Source organism: Dasypus novemcinctus, chromosome 9 (assembly GCF_030445035.2).
Source record: "Dasypus novemcinctus isolate mDasNov1 chromosome 9, mDasNov1.1.hap2, whole genome shotgun sequence".
In the NCBI taxonomy this organism is placed as follows: domain Eukaryota; kingdom Metazoa; phylum Chordata; class Mammalia; order Cingulata; family Dasypodidae; genus Dasypus; species Dasypus novemcinctus.
Window position 1 is genome coordinate 67,963,989 of NC_080681.1, and position 13,992 is coordinate 67,977,980.

General features: G+C 45.5%; 1 protein-coding gene across 4 annotated transcripts in view; it reads left to right on the top strand.

Annotated features, from left to right (window-relative positions):
* KANK4 (KN motif and ankyrin repeat domains 4) overlaps positions 1-13,992 on the top strand; it is an 81,465-nt gene that overhangs the window by 53,501 nt on the left and 13,972 nt on the right. For all 4 annotated transcript variants that reach the window (XR_188919.5, XM_012519034.4, XM_023584237.3 and 1 more), the window contains 4 exons: positions 948-1,059; positions 3,630-3,848; positions 5,258-5,345; positions 7,000-7,219. Coding sequence is in view for 3 of the 4 variants with exons in the window: in XM_012519034.4 (XP_012374488.1) it covers positions 948-1,059; positions 3,630-3,848; positions 5,258-5,345; positions 7,000-7,219 (639 nt within the window). In the remaining variant the exon portion in view is untranslated. The remainder of the gene's footprint in view (positions 1-947; positions 1,060-3,629; positions 3,849-5,257; positions 5,346-6,999; positions 7,220-13,992) is intronic.

The window sequence follows — 13,992 nt, forward strand, 5'->3', positions numbered from 1 at the left end:
TCGGGTGAGAGGGACCCTGACTATGTCTTCTCTGCCCCCTCCCTTGGCCTCCCCCAGTTCCCTGGGCTCTTGCCTTCTTGCATTGTTCTCTGGTTTTCACCCAGCAGGTTTTCTCTAGCCTGGTTTTAGGGGAGCATTTTACTGAAACCTGCAGTAGTTCACAGAATACTTCCCTGTGGATGTATGTGTGTGTGTGTGTGTGTGAGAGAGAGAGCGTGCAAGTGATACTCACACGTGGAAACCTGCCCTTTGGCTGAGCAGTACTTCTAACAGCTCATACACCCTTCACTCTCGAGTGATGTGGAACCACATTTTGCTTTGCTCAACAGGCAGTTTTCAATCTGCTTGGTGCCGTAGATCATAAGGTGGCTGCTTTCTCATGATCTCAGTGCTGATGCTAGTCTCTCCCGTTGGGAAAAGCCTCCCATACCTTTGAGCACAGCCGAAGAGCATCTGTTCTCTTGCTCACTTATCTGCCATGCCTGCCTCCACATCACAAGTGCCGGCTTGCATGTGAGCCAAGAAGGACCACGGGTGCCTCGCGTAGAAGTGGGGTGCCGGGCCAGGAGTGGGAGGCCTACGTTCTCCTGCCCTGCCCTTCACCGATCACGTGACCCTGAGTGAGTCTGAGCCTGTAACTTCCCAGCCACCAGGTGGGGACAACGGTGGCACCTAGCCCCACAAGCTACTTCTGAAAGAACTATGGCAGCTCTAACTCTCCCCTGCACACATAGAGTGGCATTCCTAACAGAGGCAGTTGTGCCAGCAGGGACCAGAGAGCTTGCCCCCAGAAGGCCCCAGAGGTTTGGTTTCTGTTAACTGGCTTCTCTGTCCCTTTCTGCCTCTTTACCCCCTTCGCACATATCCCCTCAAAGCAAGGTCCTCGTTTTGCCGCATCCTGGGGCATCCCCAAGGTCATTCTAACCTGTGATGTTGTGTTTGCCTAGAGATCTCCCCGTCGACCAGCCTTAAATCCATAATGAAAAAGAAAGACTATGGCTTCCGTGCAGGAGGTAATGGGACCAAAAAGAACCTTCAGTTTGTTGGGGTTAACGGTGGGTAAGCATCGCTCATGAAGCTCCGACTGCCTTCCATGCCGCTTCTTCTGCTATTGTCCTAAACGTTCTCCTTTCCTAGGGGGAAGCATCTGGTTTTCATAATTCTTCAAGGGAGTTCATCTCAACGGCCCTTTAAAATTCCATCTCGGGTTTGCATGTGTGTGGCTCCTTGCCAGCTGTTGTGGTCTGTTGGAACCTCGGCTTTTAATATGTCTCTGTTTCAGTCTCCCCCAGGGCCAGGATTCTAGGCAGCTTCTGGGAGTTTGGGGGTCACATGGGCCCTTTAAGGAAGGGATTTAACCAGAACCACAACTTTGAAACTGGTACAAACTCTGTTAATTTGTTGAACTTCAAATTCAATCCATTTTATTCTTTATTTCCTTAGCTAACTGCAAAGCAAGCCAAAGTGGTTTGGGAAGCAGAAGAACAACCAATATCTATTGGCTCAGCACAAAGCCTTTTATATCCCAGAGAATAGAACATTTTCTAAATCATTTATTCAACAAACATTTATTAAATGCTGGCAATGGTTCTAGGTTTTAAGAATTTTTAAAAATCAAATAAATCATGGTCCCCAAAAGGTCACAGATTGGGCATGGTACGGGATAAGACAAGAAGTAAAGAGAAAATGATAACATGCTGAGATAACTTCTATTAGCAAAGGAAGCAGAGGTGCTGGGGAGGCCCAAGGCAAGGTACCAGGCCCAGCCACAGGGTAGATCAGAGAGGCTGCCCAGAAGAGGTTTGCTCATTTGGGTCACACCAGAAAGGAGGGTACTAGATGCAGCGTGGATGGTGTCACTTTGCTTCCGTGAGGAGGGTCGTCAGAAATGATGAAACGTGATGTCCTAGGCATCAGTTTCTGTCCTCCCCTCTGCTAATGGCTGGTCCTGTGGCCCAGGAAGAAGCTATTCTGCTTTAAACTTTCACCAGTACAGAAAAGGGGGATTGTCCTAATCTCAAAGCCCAAAGCAGATTGTGTCAACCTCCTGCTTAAACTCCTCAGTGGTCCCCACTTTGGGAGGCAGCTGCTGGCTCCAGCCTGCCTTGACTCTTACTGCCGGCTCCTGCCTTTCTTCCCTTGGCCCGTCTTGGACCATGGCATTAGCTCTTCCCCCTGCTTGACATGCTCTTCTCCCCAACATTCCTCATTATGTGACACTTTAGTCCAGTGGTTCTCAGCCTTGACTGCACTTTGGAAACACTTGGGGAGCTTTAAAAGCATACTGGTAACTGGGTCTCATCCCTGGGGATTCTGATTCGGTTCATCTGGGTTGCACTCCAGGTACTGGGAATTTGAAACATCCTCATGTGATTTGAGTGTACAACCCAAGATAAGAACTTCCTCTCTAAAGTAACTTGTCCCATCACTCTATCCCATTGCTCTTTTACATTTTATTTGTTTTTATTGCTATCTGAATCTATTATTCTCCTGCCTTCTCCTACCAGAACATAATTCCATTAGGGCAAACACATTGGTACAACATGTGTAACAGGGGCTGGCACATAGTAGGTGCTCAATAAATTTCTGTTGAATGAATGAGTGAATGTCCAGGTCAAGTTTTATTGAAGCAGTTCTAAGGTGAAAAGTGCCTGATAAATGTCCTATGTCCCCCTTCTCTCTTAACCACAAAAGCAAAAGGTTGTTTCAACCACAGGAGATGTGGAAATAACTGGGGTTTAAGCAAGACAGGACTATCAGGGAGCAGGCTGGGTTTTCACATCCAGTGGACATAGGATGGGCTTACAGTAGCCACCATTCAGAGAAAAGGCATTAGTTCAGGGGGGATGTGGCCCCTGGTCTCCCTGAATGTGACCAGAGGCCCCAGAACTGGAAGTGTTCATCTTAACACCAGCATCCCAGATCAGGGTCTCCTGTTGACCATTGGCAGAAGGGTCAGTAAGTGCTCCAGGATTGCCTCCATGGTTTCTCCATGACTGTTCCCTCCTCAGGGTCACTTAAAACCAGACATAAGGATTCCTGCCAGGAATGGGGGGAGAGGCAGAAGCCAGTTGGCCCATGCCCTCCCTTATGCTATTCCAGGCCCTAGTTTAAACAGGCTGCAGGTGAGGAAGGCAGGTACTGGTGTTGGGGCTCCCGACGGCTCACCATATCCTGTAGCGGTTCTCCTGGAAGTAGAGGCAAATGAGCTCATTCCTTGTCAGGGGTAAGCTGGGCTAGAGCAGGAGGGATGGGGAAGATTTGTTGGGCAATTCAGAGAACTCAGGATGGGGGTAGGAGGGATGTCTGCTTAAATATGGGCCCCTCTCAGCACCAAGCATTAGGATATTGAAAGCAAATGCTTTCATGAGAACCTTGGATCACCTATCTGGATCACCCAAATTCACTGGCACAAGGGCCTGGCTGTTTGTGTGTTCGTTGCAAAGAGCTTATGTAATGATCTTTGCTCCCCAAAGGGCCTCCAGAGTCAGATCCAGGGCTCTTGACAGCATGTTCCTCTAAGGTTCCTGGGTGTGGAGAATGGGGGTGTGATTGGCTAGTTCTTCTTAGGGTTGACTCAGGAATTAGGCAACAAGGACAGAACGAGTGACCTTTGTCTCCTCCCCCAGTTATGAGACTACCTCAAGTGAGGAGACCAGTGGTGAGGACAGCTCCCCTGAAGATTTGTCTGACAGTGAAGCTGAGAAGAAATGTGACAGCCCAGAACACAAGCAGGGCAAAGATGCTCACCGCAGGGACGAGGCCGGGCAGGGTATCCCCGAGGGCACCCACAATGCAGGCCGACAAAGGGGGCCTGAGGAAGAAACCCCGCATCCCAAGGCCGAGAGGTGAGTCCCATGGGTACAAATGAGCACCCTTGTTCCTCTGAGAATGGGCACGACATTTTTTCACCCATTCATTCAACTATTTGTTCATTCGCTTGTTGATTTACCCATTTCTTTGTATGTACTGATCTTCTGTTATATGCCAGGCATTGTGCAGTGGTGGAATGAAACATGTGATTCCCACCTTCATGGAATATACTGTTACAGGCAGAGCTCTCCATGTAAAGCTGACATATATGTAGCACTTAAAATGTGAAGGGCTTTACATGTATTATCTTTACAGTCCTTTCAACAGTCCTTCAAGGTAGTCATTATTATAATCCCCACTTTACAGAGGTAGAAACAGAGGCTTAGAGAGTTAAGTAACACAGCTAGAAGAGCAGGGAATCTGACCCAGGTCTTTCTTAATCACAAGCGTTTCTGCCTGTCCCATTGACCCTGCTGACGTGAGCCATCTCTTTTAAAGTGATGGGAGGTCATGTGGTGTGATGCAAAGAGCCTTTGGGGTTGGACCAGATTCACATCATGCCTTTGCCCCTGTTAATAGCAACCACACAGGTTTGGTCTGAGTATAAACGAGAAAATGCATGTGAAATGCCTTGCACAGTGTCTGGCACATAACAGGTTCTCAATAAATGTTAGAAGTAGGAATAAGAAATGCCACTGTAATTATGATCACCATCCCCAGACTGGTTCCAGGAGAGGGATAAGCAGTAAGTGGTAGCTGATAGTCAGGCAGCTTCACAAGGCTGCTCCAGTATAGCAGCACTCTAAGGGCGTGTTGAGCGAATGAAGCTTCCCCATGACCGATGGATGCCATTAAGTCCCAACGTAGGCCTCTCGGTGCTGAGACCCTCTGCCCTTGTACTAACACAGGAGTGTGTATCACTGTGGGCACCCCTGCTTAACTGATTCTCATTTTATTGACTCATTTAGCACTTATGGTGTCTTCATGGAAGAATAACCTGAAGAAATTTGTGGGTATGGATTAGGATTTTCTGATTTTTCAAGTCACCCAGGCAGAACATTTTTTGGTCCAAAATCAGAGAGACAAGCCTCATGTCCCAGCATGCCAACGGTTGCAGTTAGGACCAATGCCTTCCCCTCTCTTCCCCCCCGCCTCTCCCCAAAATGCTTTGGTTGTCTGCCCCTGTCCCCTGAAAACAGCAGGATGAAAAGAGCAGTGTGCTTGACTCACTTTCCAGAAGAGCCCAGAAGCCAAGCCTCATCATCAGCACTCTGTGTTCACCCTGTATTTCTGAGGAATGGCCTTTATCTCGGGAAGTTGCCAAGTTTGGGGGTTTGAGCCACTGATTTGTAAAAAAAGAGAGTGAAAGTCAGGCAGGGAAAAATCTTTTTTATCAACACGGAAACTGATATACATATATATATATATATTTTTTTTTCTTTAGATATAAGCCCTCTGAAGAATTTCTTACAGCATGCCACGCATTGAGCCAACATCTGCCAGAAATTGAGACAACCACCGACCAACTCTTGGTACTCTGATTTTTCACATTGTCACGTAAAGATGTCCATACTGTTTAAGCCGTTAGCTCCAGCTGGTAACTTTGGTCCCTTGCCTGAGGTCCCTTGTGTGAGTGCACCTGCAGGAGTCCCTCTCCCTGGGCACCCTCTCATTTGTCCCAACTCTGCTGCCCCAGGTGATTCATTATACTGAGTAAGCAGAACCAATCAATACACCCAAGAAAGCAGGCCAGGTACACAGAAGCCTTTCCCTAGAATTATTAGGCATTGGCCCCCGAATAGCTGTCAAAAAACTCTGTTTGTGGCTTAGGCTCAAAATTGCCTCATTGTTTGAGAGAACAGTAGGTAACGTGGAAAGAGCATATACAAAGGAAGTTGTGGGTTCTAGTTCCAGTACCATCATCTGTGAGATACTAGACAAGTCAGGTCACCTCTCAGGGCCTCAGTTTCCTCAGTATAATCCACCAATATGGTCCTTAATATTAGGACCTTTCTCTGGATTATTCTGAAGATTTCATGGGTAAAGGAGATACTCCGATATATAAAAGTATTTCAGCCACAAAAGATTCCATTGCTACTGTGTTAGAAAAATGACCAGATGATATGTGTAATGTAAGCCCTATATAAAACCCATGTTACAATCAAGGAGAAGACTTTGTCTTAGAGACAAAGAGAGTTGCAGAAAAACCTTACTTTGTAGAGCTGGGGGAGTAAGGAAGCCTGGTATTATTTTATCCCCATTTTACAGATGACCCAAGTGAGATTCAGAAAGATTATTTGACTTCCAAGTTTCAGAAAGGTTATCTGATTTCCAGGTCCCACAGCTGAGCCAGGGCTTAAACCCTGGTCACATTGATTTACTGACTCCAAATCTGGGGATCTTCCTGGTATAAAAATACATTCCCTCTTTTCAAAATGAGTGTGAGGTTATGTATAATCATATCCTAAATGTTTCTCTTCTGCTTTAGATAAATAATCCAAACATGTTTCCTTTTAAACATGTAGGACATGTCATACAGAGCTGATGTCATTGGCTCTGGAACTCTCCTTGTTCATGGTTCCAGAGGAGCTGAACAACACAGATAGTGGGGTCCTGCCATGGGTTGTTAAACCATTTACTCTGCAGGTCCTTGCAAAGCTTAACAGTCAAAAATAATTTCAAGCATAAAGTGACTATGTTGTTTGTCTTAGCTTTCAGCATGCATTTTTCCCCCCAATTAGTAAAATATTGTGACTTTCTGGCTATGTCTTTTTAAAACACACAAGAGCCCTGGCAGAGTCTGAGTCAAGTCTGGAACACAGGCTGGCTGCTTGAGCGTGAAAGAGAGGGTCTCGGTTATTCTATGCATACAGGGAATGTGATCTAAACTTACAGCAGACGCCAACTGTGGTCTAGAAAAGTGCTTTGTTAAGGTTATTGTGTTGTCCTCCCAATCTTCTTTTCTACCTTGCTACCTCACTTAAGGGCTGATCACACAGGTACAAATATGTACCCCAAACCCCACCAGCTCTGAACCCTCCAGGAATAAATCACCTGGAGAGTTGGGGAAAGCTGAAGGGATAAAGGTAGAGGCATCCAAAACTGACTTTTTCTGGTGAAAACCAGCCCTCCAGCTGGGACACCCTAAGCCTGGTAACCTGGAATTGGATCCTTTTGATGTTTCAGAGGCAAAGCTTGAATACCATCAATCAGGAGTGGTTCCGCATCTCTAGCCGGAAGTCTTCCAGCCCTGCTGTGGTGGCCACCTACCTCCGTGGGGTCCAGCCCCATTCTCCGCACTTGCTAAAGCTGCTTGTCAACTTGGCTGATGGCAATGGGAACACAGCACTTCATTATAGTGTGTCCCACTCCAACTTCTCCATCGTGAAGCTGCTGCTGGAGACAGGTCAGAAATGGTTGCATCTGGGAAGTCTGGGCCACTCTGTGAAGGGAAATTCTTGTGTGATGCTTCTTTCAGCAGGGAAATTCTTTGCTGTCTTGAGTTCCTCCTGTAGTCCAGGAACAGAGCTAGACCATTTTTGCCTTTATTAGGCCACTTATTTTTAACAGCACTCTTGTGATGGTGATCCTTATTTTATAGCTGAGGAAACTGAGGCTCAGAGACTTATAAACCTTGCTCAGGTGGTAGAGTTAGTTTGGAGCACCAGTCTGTCTGACTCCAGAGCTGTACCACATGCCTGTAGGAAATGTCATGCTTTACCATCTTCATAAGATACTTTGTAAGAAAGGCCGTGGTTCTGTTTGACCACTTTGATTCATTCATCCCTCATCAGACTTTAATTGATGTCTATGTATAAGGTTTACACTGGCTACTACATGGGATGCAAAGGGAGCCAGATGTGAGCTCTCTGCTTCCCCAGAGCTTACAGCCTAAAAGTTAGGGTAGAGTAGGATGATGGCTCATAAGAGATAAAGTATGTGAGTTGGGGACTCAGAATGGGAGATCGTTTCCAGTTTTGTGAGCAAGAAAGGTGCACGGAAGTGGGTAGGGTTCCAGAAGACTGAGAAATTGTCCCCAAGCAAGGAGAACACCTTAGAGGTTGAGAAAGGAAAAGAGGAAAGAGGCCTGGAGACCAGAGGGCATTCTGGTTAGGATGGGATATGAATTAAGAGTGGAAAGGTAAGTTGGAATCGCTGCATGGAGGACCTTGAATGCCGACCAGAGTAGTTTAAACCCTGTTTGGAAGGTGCTAGGAAGACAGTACAGGTTTTTTGTGAGGGGAGCATCATAACCAGGGGAGTTCTCTGAGATTAATTTGACAGTAGGGGTAGGTTAGTGGAGGGAGCAGGGGCAGTAGGTGGGTAGGCCAGACAGGCAATTGAAGAGATCCACAGAGAGGGAGTGAAAGCTTACAGTAGGCAAGGGTGGTAGGAACAGAAGAGGAATAGAATTGGGGACTTAGTGAACAACTGGCTGTGAGGGGCAAGAGTGAAGGAAGTCTGAGCTCACTGATGGGTCAAGCTTGAATAGCTGAGAAGACAGTGATTCCGTGAAAGGAGAAGAAGGAGCAAGAGTGGGGAAAACAGAAAGGTTAAATTTAATTTAATTTGGGGCAGATTTTGAGTTTCCAATGGGTCATCCAGGGAGAAATGTCCAGAAGGCTATTGAGAATTCTAGATCCAAAGTCGGCGAGTGATGGAAGTTTGGGAAGGGTCAGTTTGAACATAGCAATGGAGTCCTTTAGGGAAGGAATATAAATGGGAAAGGAAAGGCTGGAGAGAAAACCCTGTGGAATCTCTGCATTTAAAGGGCCAATGATGGAAACCCAGAGGGAGAAATAGGAGAAATAACTGGATAGTGCCCAATGGGGAAGCCAGTGAAGAGAAGAAAATGTCAAGAAGAAAGGGGATTGTCCACTGGGTCAAATACCACAGAGTCCCTGAAGGATGACACCCAGGCTTGGCAGATGGTAAGGGAACAGTTGCTGGTGATTTCAGGGACAGCTGTTTCAAGAGGATGTTGGGAAGAAAGGAATGAGTGTGCCTGGGGTTGGGAAGGCGGTGATATAATGTAGTGGCTGAAAGAGGCAGAGGGGTTACAGAGTTGTTTTTGTGTCTCTGAACATGTTTGTTGGCTGAGAAGAAGAATCCATGGGTTGGGGGGAGAGAGGGGCTTGATTTGAGATACAAAAGAGAAAAAAGTCCTGGAGGAACTGAAAAAAACCTGGAATCCATAGCAGAGGCAGATGAGGTCAGCCTAAGCAAGATGCTAGGATATTTATTCCTGATACAGGGGCAAAAGGACGGGAATGTGGGTAGAGGTCTAGAGAGAGGATGGGAAGGAGAGAAGTCCACTCACCTTCAATGGCCTTGATCTCACTAGAGCGAGAGCAGGATCAGGGTTGCAGAGACTGGAAAGGGGTGTTTAATAGTCCAATTAGGAACTGGGCTGGGTCTGCTGAGACAAGACCAAAGGCTGACAGTGGAGCCTTCCAGCAGCCTGGGAAACATTGAACAGCCTGGGAGTGATCAGATGAGTGACAGGGCTGGCTAAGAGTGTGTGTGTCCTGGTGGAAGATGATCTACAAGATTAGGAAGGCTGAGAGAGGGTTATCTAGAAGGATATATCTATAAGAGGTATAAAGCCCCGCTGTGATCTCCACGTATTAGGTGCTCTTCTGAGCACTTGACATACATGATCTCATCTCATCCTTATAATAGCCCTCTTATTAGTTATTGTTACCCCTGTTTTATAGATGAGGAAAGTGACACTCAACAGTCAGCAAACTTGTCCGAGATTACCCAATGACTAAATATGTTGCTGGGGTTTAAAGTCAATGCCACTGAATTGCTTTTTCATTTCTGGCATCTAGGAATCAGAGCAAATGCTAAATCTAGAACCCTTATTTTAGGAGGTCTGAGTTGGAAGTTTAAATGGGTATCAAGAAATCTGAATTCAGGACCCAACAGCTTCCCCCAACGTGAATCCTCCCTGTCTCAACTCAAATCCCTCCCATGGTTTCCTGTTCCTCTTAGGATGAAAGGCAGCTTTCTCTGCCCTGGCTCCTGCTTGCCTTCGAGTCTCTACCACCATATACACTCTCCTCCCTGTCTCCTTTCTGGCTATACTGGCCACAAACTCTCCAGGCTCTTTCCCTCTTTGGACCCTTTGTATTTTCTTTCTATCTGGACTCTCTTATCCCAAACTCTTCTTGTGAGTAGCTCCTTCTAAACTCAAATCATGGCTCACATGTCCCCACATCAGAAGTCTTCCTGCTAACTCCATCTAAAGTCACTTCCTTCATCTGTCTCTCTAAGGCACATCCTGTTTATTTCTGTAGATGCTCTTTGTTCATCATTTTACCCAACAGAATTAAACTTGGTCAAAGAAGGGCTGTTGTCTATCTTGTTCTGTCTGTATCCTCAGAGCAGTTCCTGGCTCATTGTTGACTGAATATGTCAAATGAGTGAGTGTATGATTGGCTCCTGGGAGTTAGGTTAAATTCCAGCAAACTTCCAATTCCTCAAAATTCTGTTAAGCAGACTTGAAACTGCTCACCTGAAAAAGACAAACGACATGCATAATGACAGCCTAAAGTGCTGACTGCTGCTTGCATCATCAAAGTAAGATTAAATTACAGGTCTAACCTTGAATGAATTTTATTCAATTTCAGTTCTTCATGGATAACATAAAAGTAATTGCGCGATTGAGAAAGGCACATAATTAAATAGAGCTTGACTCTATTCTGTTTATTGTATTCAACGTTGGAGGTTTTTTTTTAATAGAACTAAGCAGCTACAGGTTTTTGTGTGCCTTCTTGGTCCCTAGGTACGGTGTACGTGTACATCACCATACACAATCCTTGCAGGGATGGTGACATAGAAATAATTGCATTTTCCAAGTGAGAAAGCTGAGACTCAGAGAGATCAGGTGACATGGGTCAAGGTTACCCAGTCAGTAAGGAACTAAGTCAGAATTCGAACCCAGACCTGTCACTCTGTTTCTGTTTCCTATGACTGCTGTAACAAAGTACCATGAACCAGACGGCTTAAAATACCTGAAATTTATTGTCTCACAGTTCTGGAGACTACAATTCCAAAATTAAGTTATCAGCAGGGCTCTGGCTCCTCTGAAGGTGGTAGGGAAGAATCAGGTCCATGCCTCTCTCCTGGCTCCTGGTGGTGGCCAGCAGTCCTCGGCATTCCTTAGCTGGTGGCAGCATAACTCAATCTCCACTTCCATCCCAAGGCGTCTCCTTGCCTCTGTGTCCAAATTTCCACCAGTCATATTGGATTAGGACCTGCCCTAATCCAATTTGGCCTCATCTTAACCAGCCACCTCCTCAAACACCCTCTTTCCAAATAAGGTCACATTCCCGGGACTGGAGGGTAGGACTTCAGCATACCTTTAGGGGAACACAAATCAAAACCCTCCCCATCTAGACTTCTTCTACTTCCCCGAACAAGGATTCAGAGTCACTGTGAGACGTCGGAAGCACCTATTATGTGCACAAGAAGTCCAGTGATCAGTAACATCGACCCTTGTCTTTAAGTAGCTTGCGGACTTGTAACATGTTAGAAGGTAAGCCAGGGCAGAGAAGGGACAGCCGAAGAGTTGGTTACTATAAATTTCTGTTGATGCTGCCTAAAAATCCAGTTAATATTCATCTTCTACCTTAAAATGGTTTGGAAGCTTTCCCCCTTATCATGCTGAAATACTTAAATAGCCTCAAGCATAAAGTACAAAGAGGGCAGGGAGAATGGGCTGAAGTTGCCATGGCTTTCTTTTATCTGTAGAAGGCAGTGCTGAGGATGGCAGATCTTTCACATGGCCAAACTCAGGCTCCCTTCTGAGGTAGTTGTTGAACATCCAGAAAACACATTACAAACTGTAAAGGGCTGTGAAATATTTACTCGTTATTACTGAGTTTGTGTGCCAAAGAGTAGAGCCACAGGGTTCACTTCTGTCACCTTGCTCCTCAGTGATCTGTGCCTAATGTTGCTGGATGTCACTGTGGAGGGGGAAGCTTGCTGGTTGGAGCATGCTCAGTCACTTCCAGGGAGGGCTGGCTTTGCAGTCCCCAGTGTCTGCTCTCGAGCATCTGTTGCAAAAGCCCTGGGTCCTCAGGCCCTTTTCTGAGCCCCTGGGGAGGAGTCACAACTCCTTCTATGGAACTAGAAGTCATGCTTCTGAAGAGATGGAGGAGAACTGGTAACCAGAGGCTCATTCACACATCTTAAAAGCAAATGTAAAATCATCATGAGGTAAAAATTACCAAGTCTCTAACAAAGCAGTGTAAATACTTCTTTATCAAGACAGTTGAGAGGTGATGAGTGAGGTTATTAGTTTTCAGAGCGGCTTTGGGAGGAAAATGCTGGTAAAGGTGGCCAGCTGCTTTTGCTGTGTGCCCTGGCATCTTGGCATACTCTGGCACTTTTCTGAAAAACTTTGGGGTGAGATGGAGGGAATAGCAAGTGAATGGTTGGTTTTTTTCCCTCATGCACAGAACTTGTAAGTAGTCCTAATTCACATTTTTTCATAAAGCAGATTTGTCACAGTGAATAACTGTCTTCGTGAGCATATAGCAACTTTAACAAAGAGATAAAGATAAGAATACCATTCTGGACAATAATACTAATAATAGTTAACATTTATTGAGTGTTTACCTTGGTACTAAGTGCTGTTCTAAGCACTTTAAATATATTCTAATTAAATCTTCAAAGTACACTTATGAGGAAGATTCTGTTATTGTCTCCATTTTTCACAGAGGAGGAAATGGAGACCCACAGATAGTTTTAGTATTGCCCTGGAAAGACACCTAGGTTTTTTGTTTTGATTGAGTGACAGTACATGTGCACAGTACTGCCTTTCAGAGGTAGCATCTCTTAAAATGACAGGTACCAGTCTACACCTGATAACCCCCTACCTCACCTTTGTTGGAGAGAGATGTGAATGTATTTCCCCAGAGCTACAGAGCACAAATTTACTTAGAAGCTTCATTTAGTAGTTCATCTTAAGAATATGCTGGGGTTTATTTTTTCATTCTATTTTTTTCTTTTTTAATTTAATTTTTTTTTAAAGATACATAGATCACAAAAAATGTTACATTAAAAAATATAAGAGGTTCCCATATACCCCATACCCCACCCCACCCCCACTCCTCCCACATCAATAATCTCTTTCATCGGTGTGGCACATTCATTGCATTTGGTGAATACATTTTGGAGCACTGCTGCACCACATGGATTATAGTTTACATTGTAGTTTACACTCTCCCCTAGTCCATTCAGTGGGTCATGGCAGGATATAAAATGTTCTGTATCTGTCCCTGCAATATCATTCAGGACAACTCCAAGTCCTGAAAATGTCCCCACATCACACCTCTTCTTCCCTCTCTCTGCTTTTAGCAACTCCTGTAGCCACTGTCTCCACATCAGTGATATAATTTCTTCCATTGCTAGAGTCACGGTAGAATACCAGTAAGTCCACTCTAATCCACATTTTACTCCTCCTCCTTGTGGACCCTGGGATGGTGATGTCCACGCCACCTCTAAATCAAGAAGGGGCTTAGGTCCCATATGGCTGATGGATGCGATTCTCCTGCTTGCAGCTGTAGACTCTCTTGGTTCCCTGGTGTGGTGGTTGACCATCTTCACCTCCCTGTTAGCTGACCTGGGTAAGTCCAATGAACTGGAGAGTAGGTGTTGCAACTCTGTGAGGCTCAGGGCCTTGCCAGTGGGCCCTACTTTGGAATTTGTACTCCTGAGTGTGGAGCTGGACTCAGATGTGAACTTTCTACACCTGCCTCTTTTGTGACTTTTACTGAACTTGTGGTTGGTGCTGGGGTTGGTGTGTACTCAGGAGTCTTGAATCTCTGGACTGGCCTTGTGCCAGCTGGGCCTTTCATTCTATTTTGAAATATATGTTCTTACTTGTTTTAATATAAAATTATAGTGCTTCCCTCTATTTTTCAAACAAGACAGTTGTTCCAGAAAGATGCCCCCTGTCTATCCTGGGCTATGTCTCAGGCCGCTGTTTGCCTTGTTCCCACCAGGGCTGCATATAACTCAGTTTGAAAAGTTGCTCTTATCAATTTGCCTTTGTTCCAGGTGCTATGTGAGAGTGGAAGGAATGTAAGACCCAGTCCCTGCCTACAAGAAGGCAAGGACCCTCTAGTGGGGGACTTGAAATGTGTCTAAAAAACCAACAAGTGATAT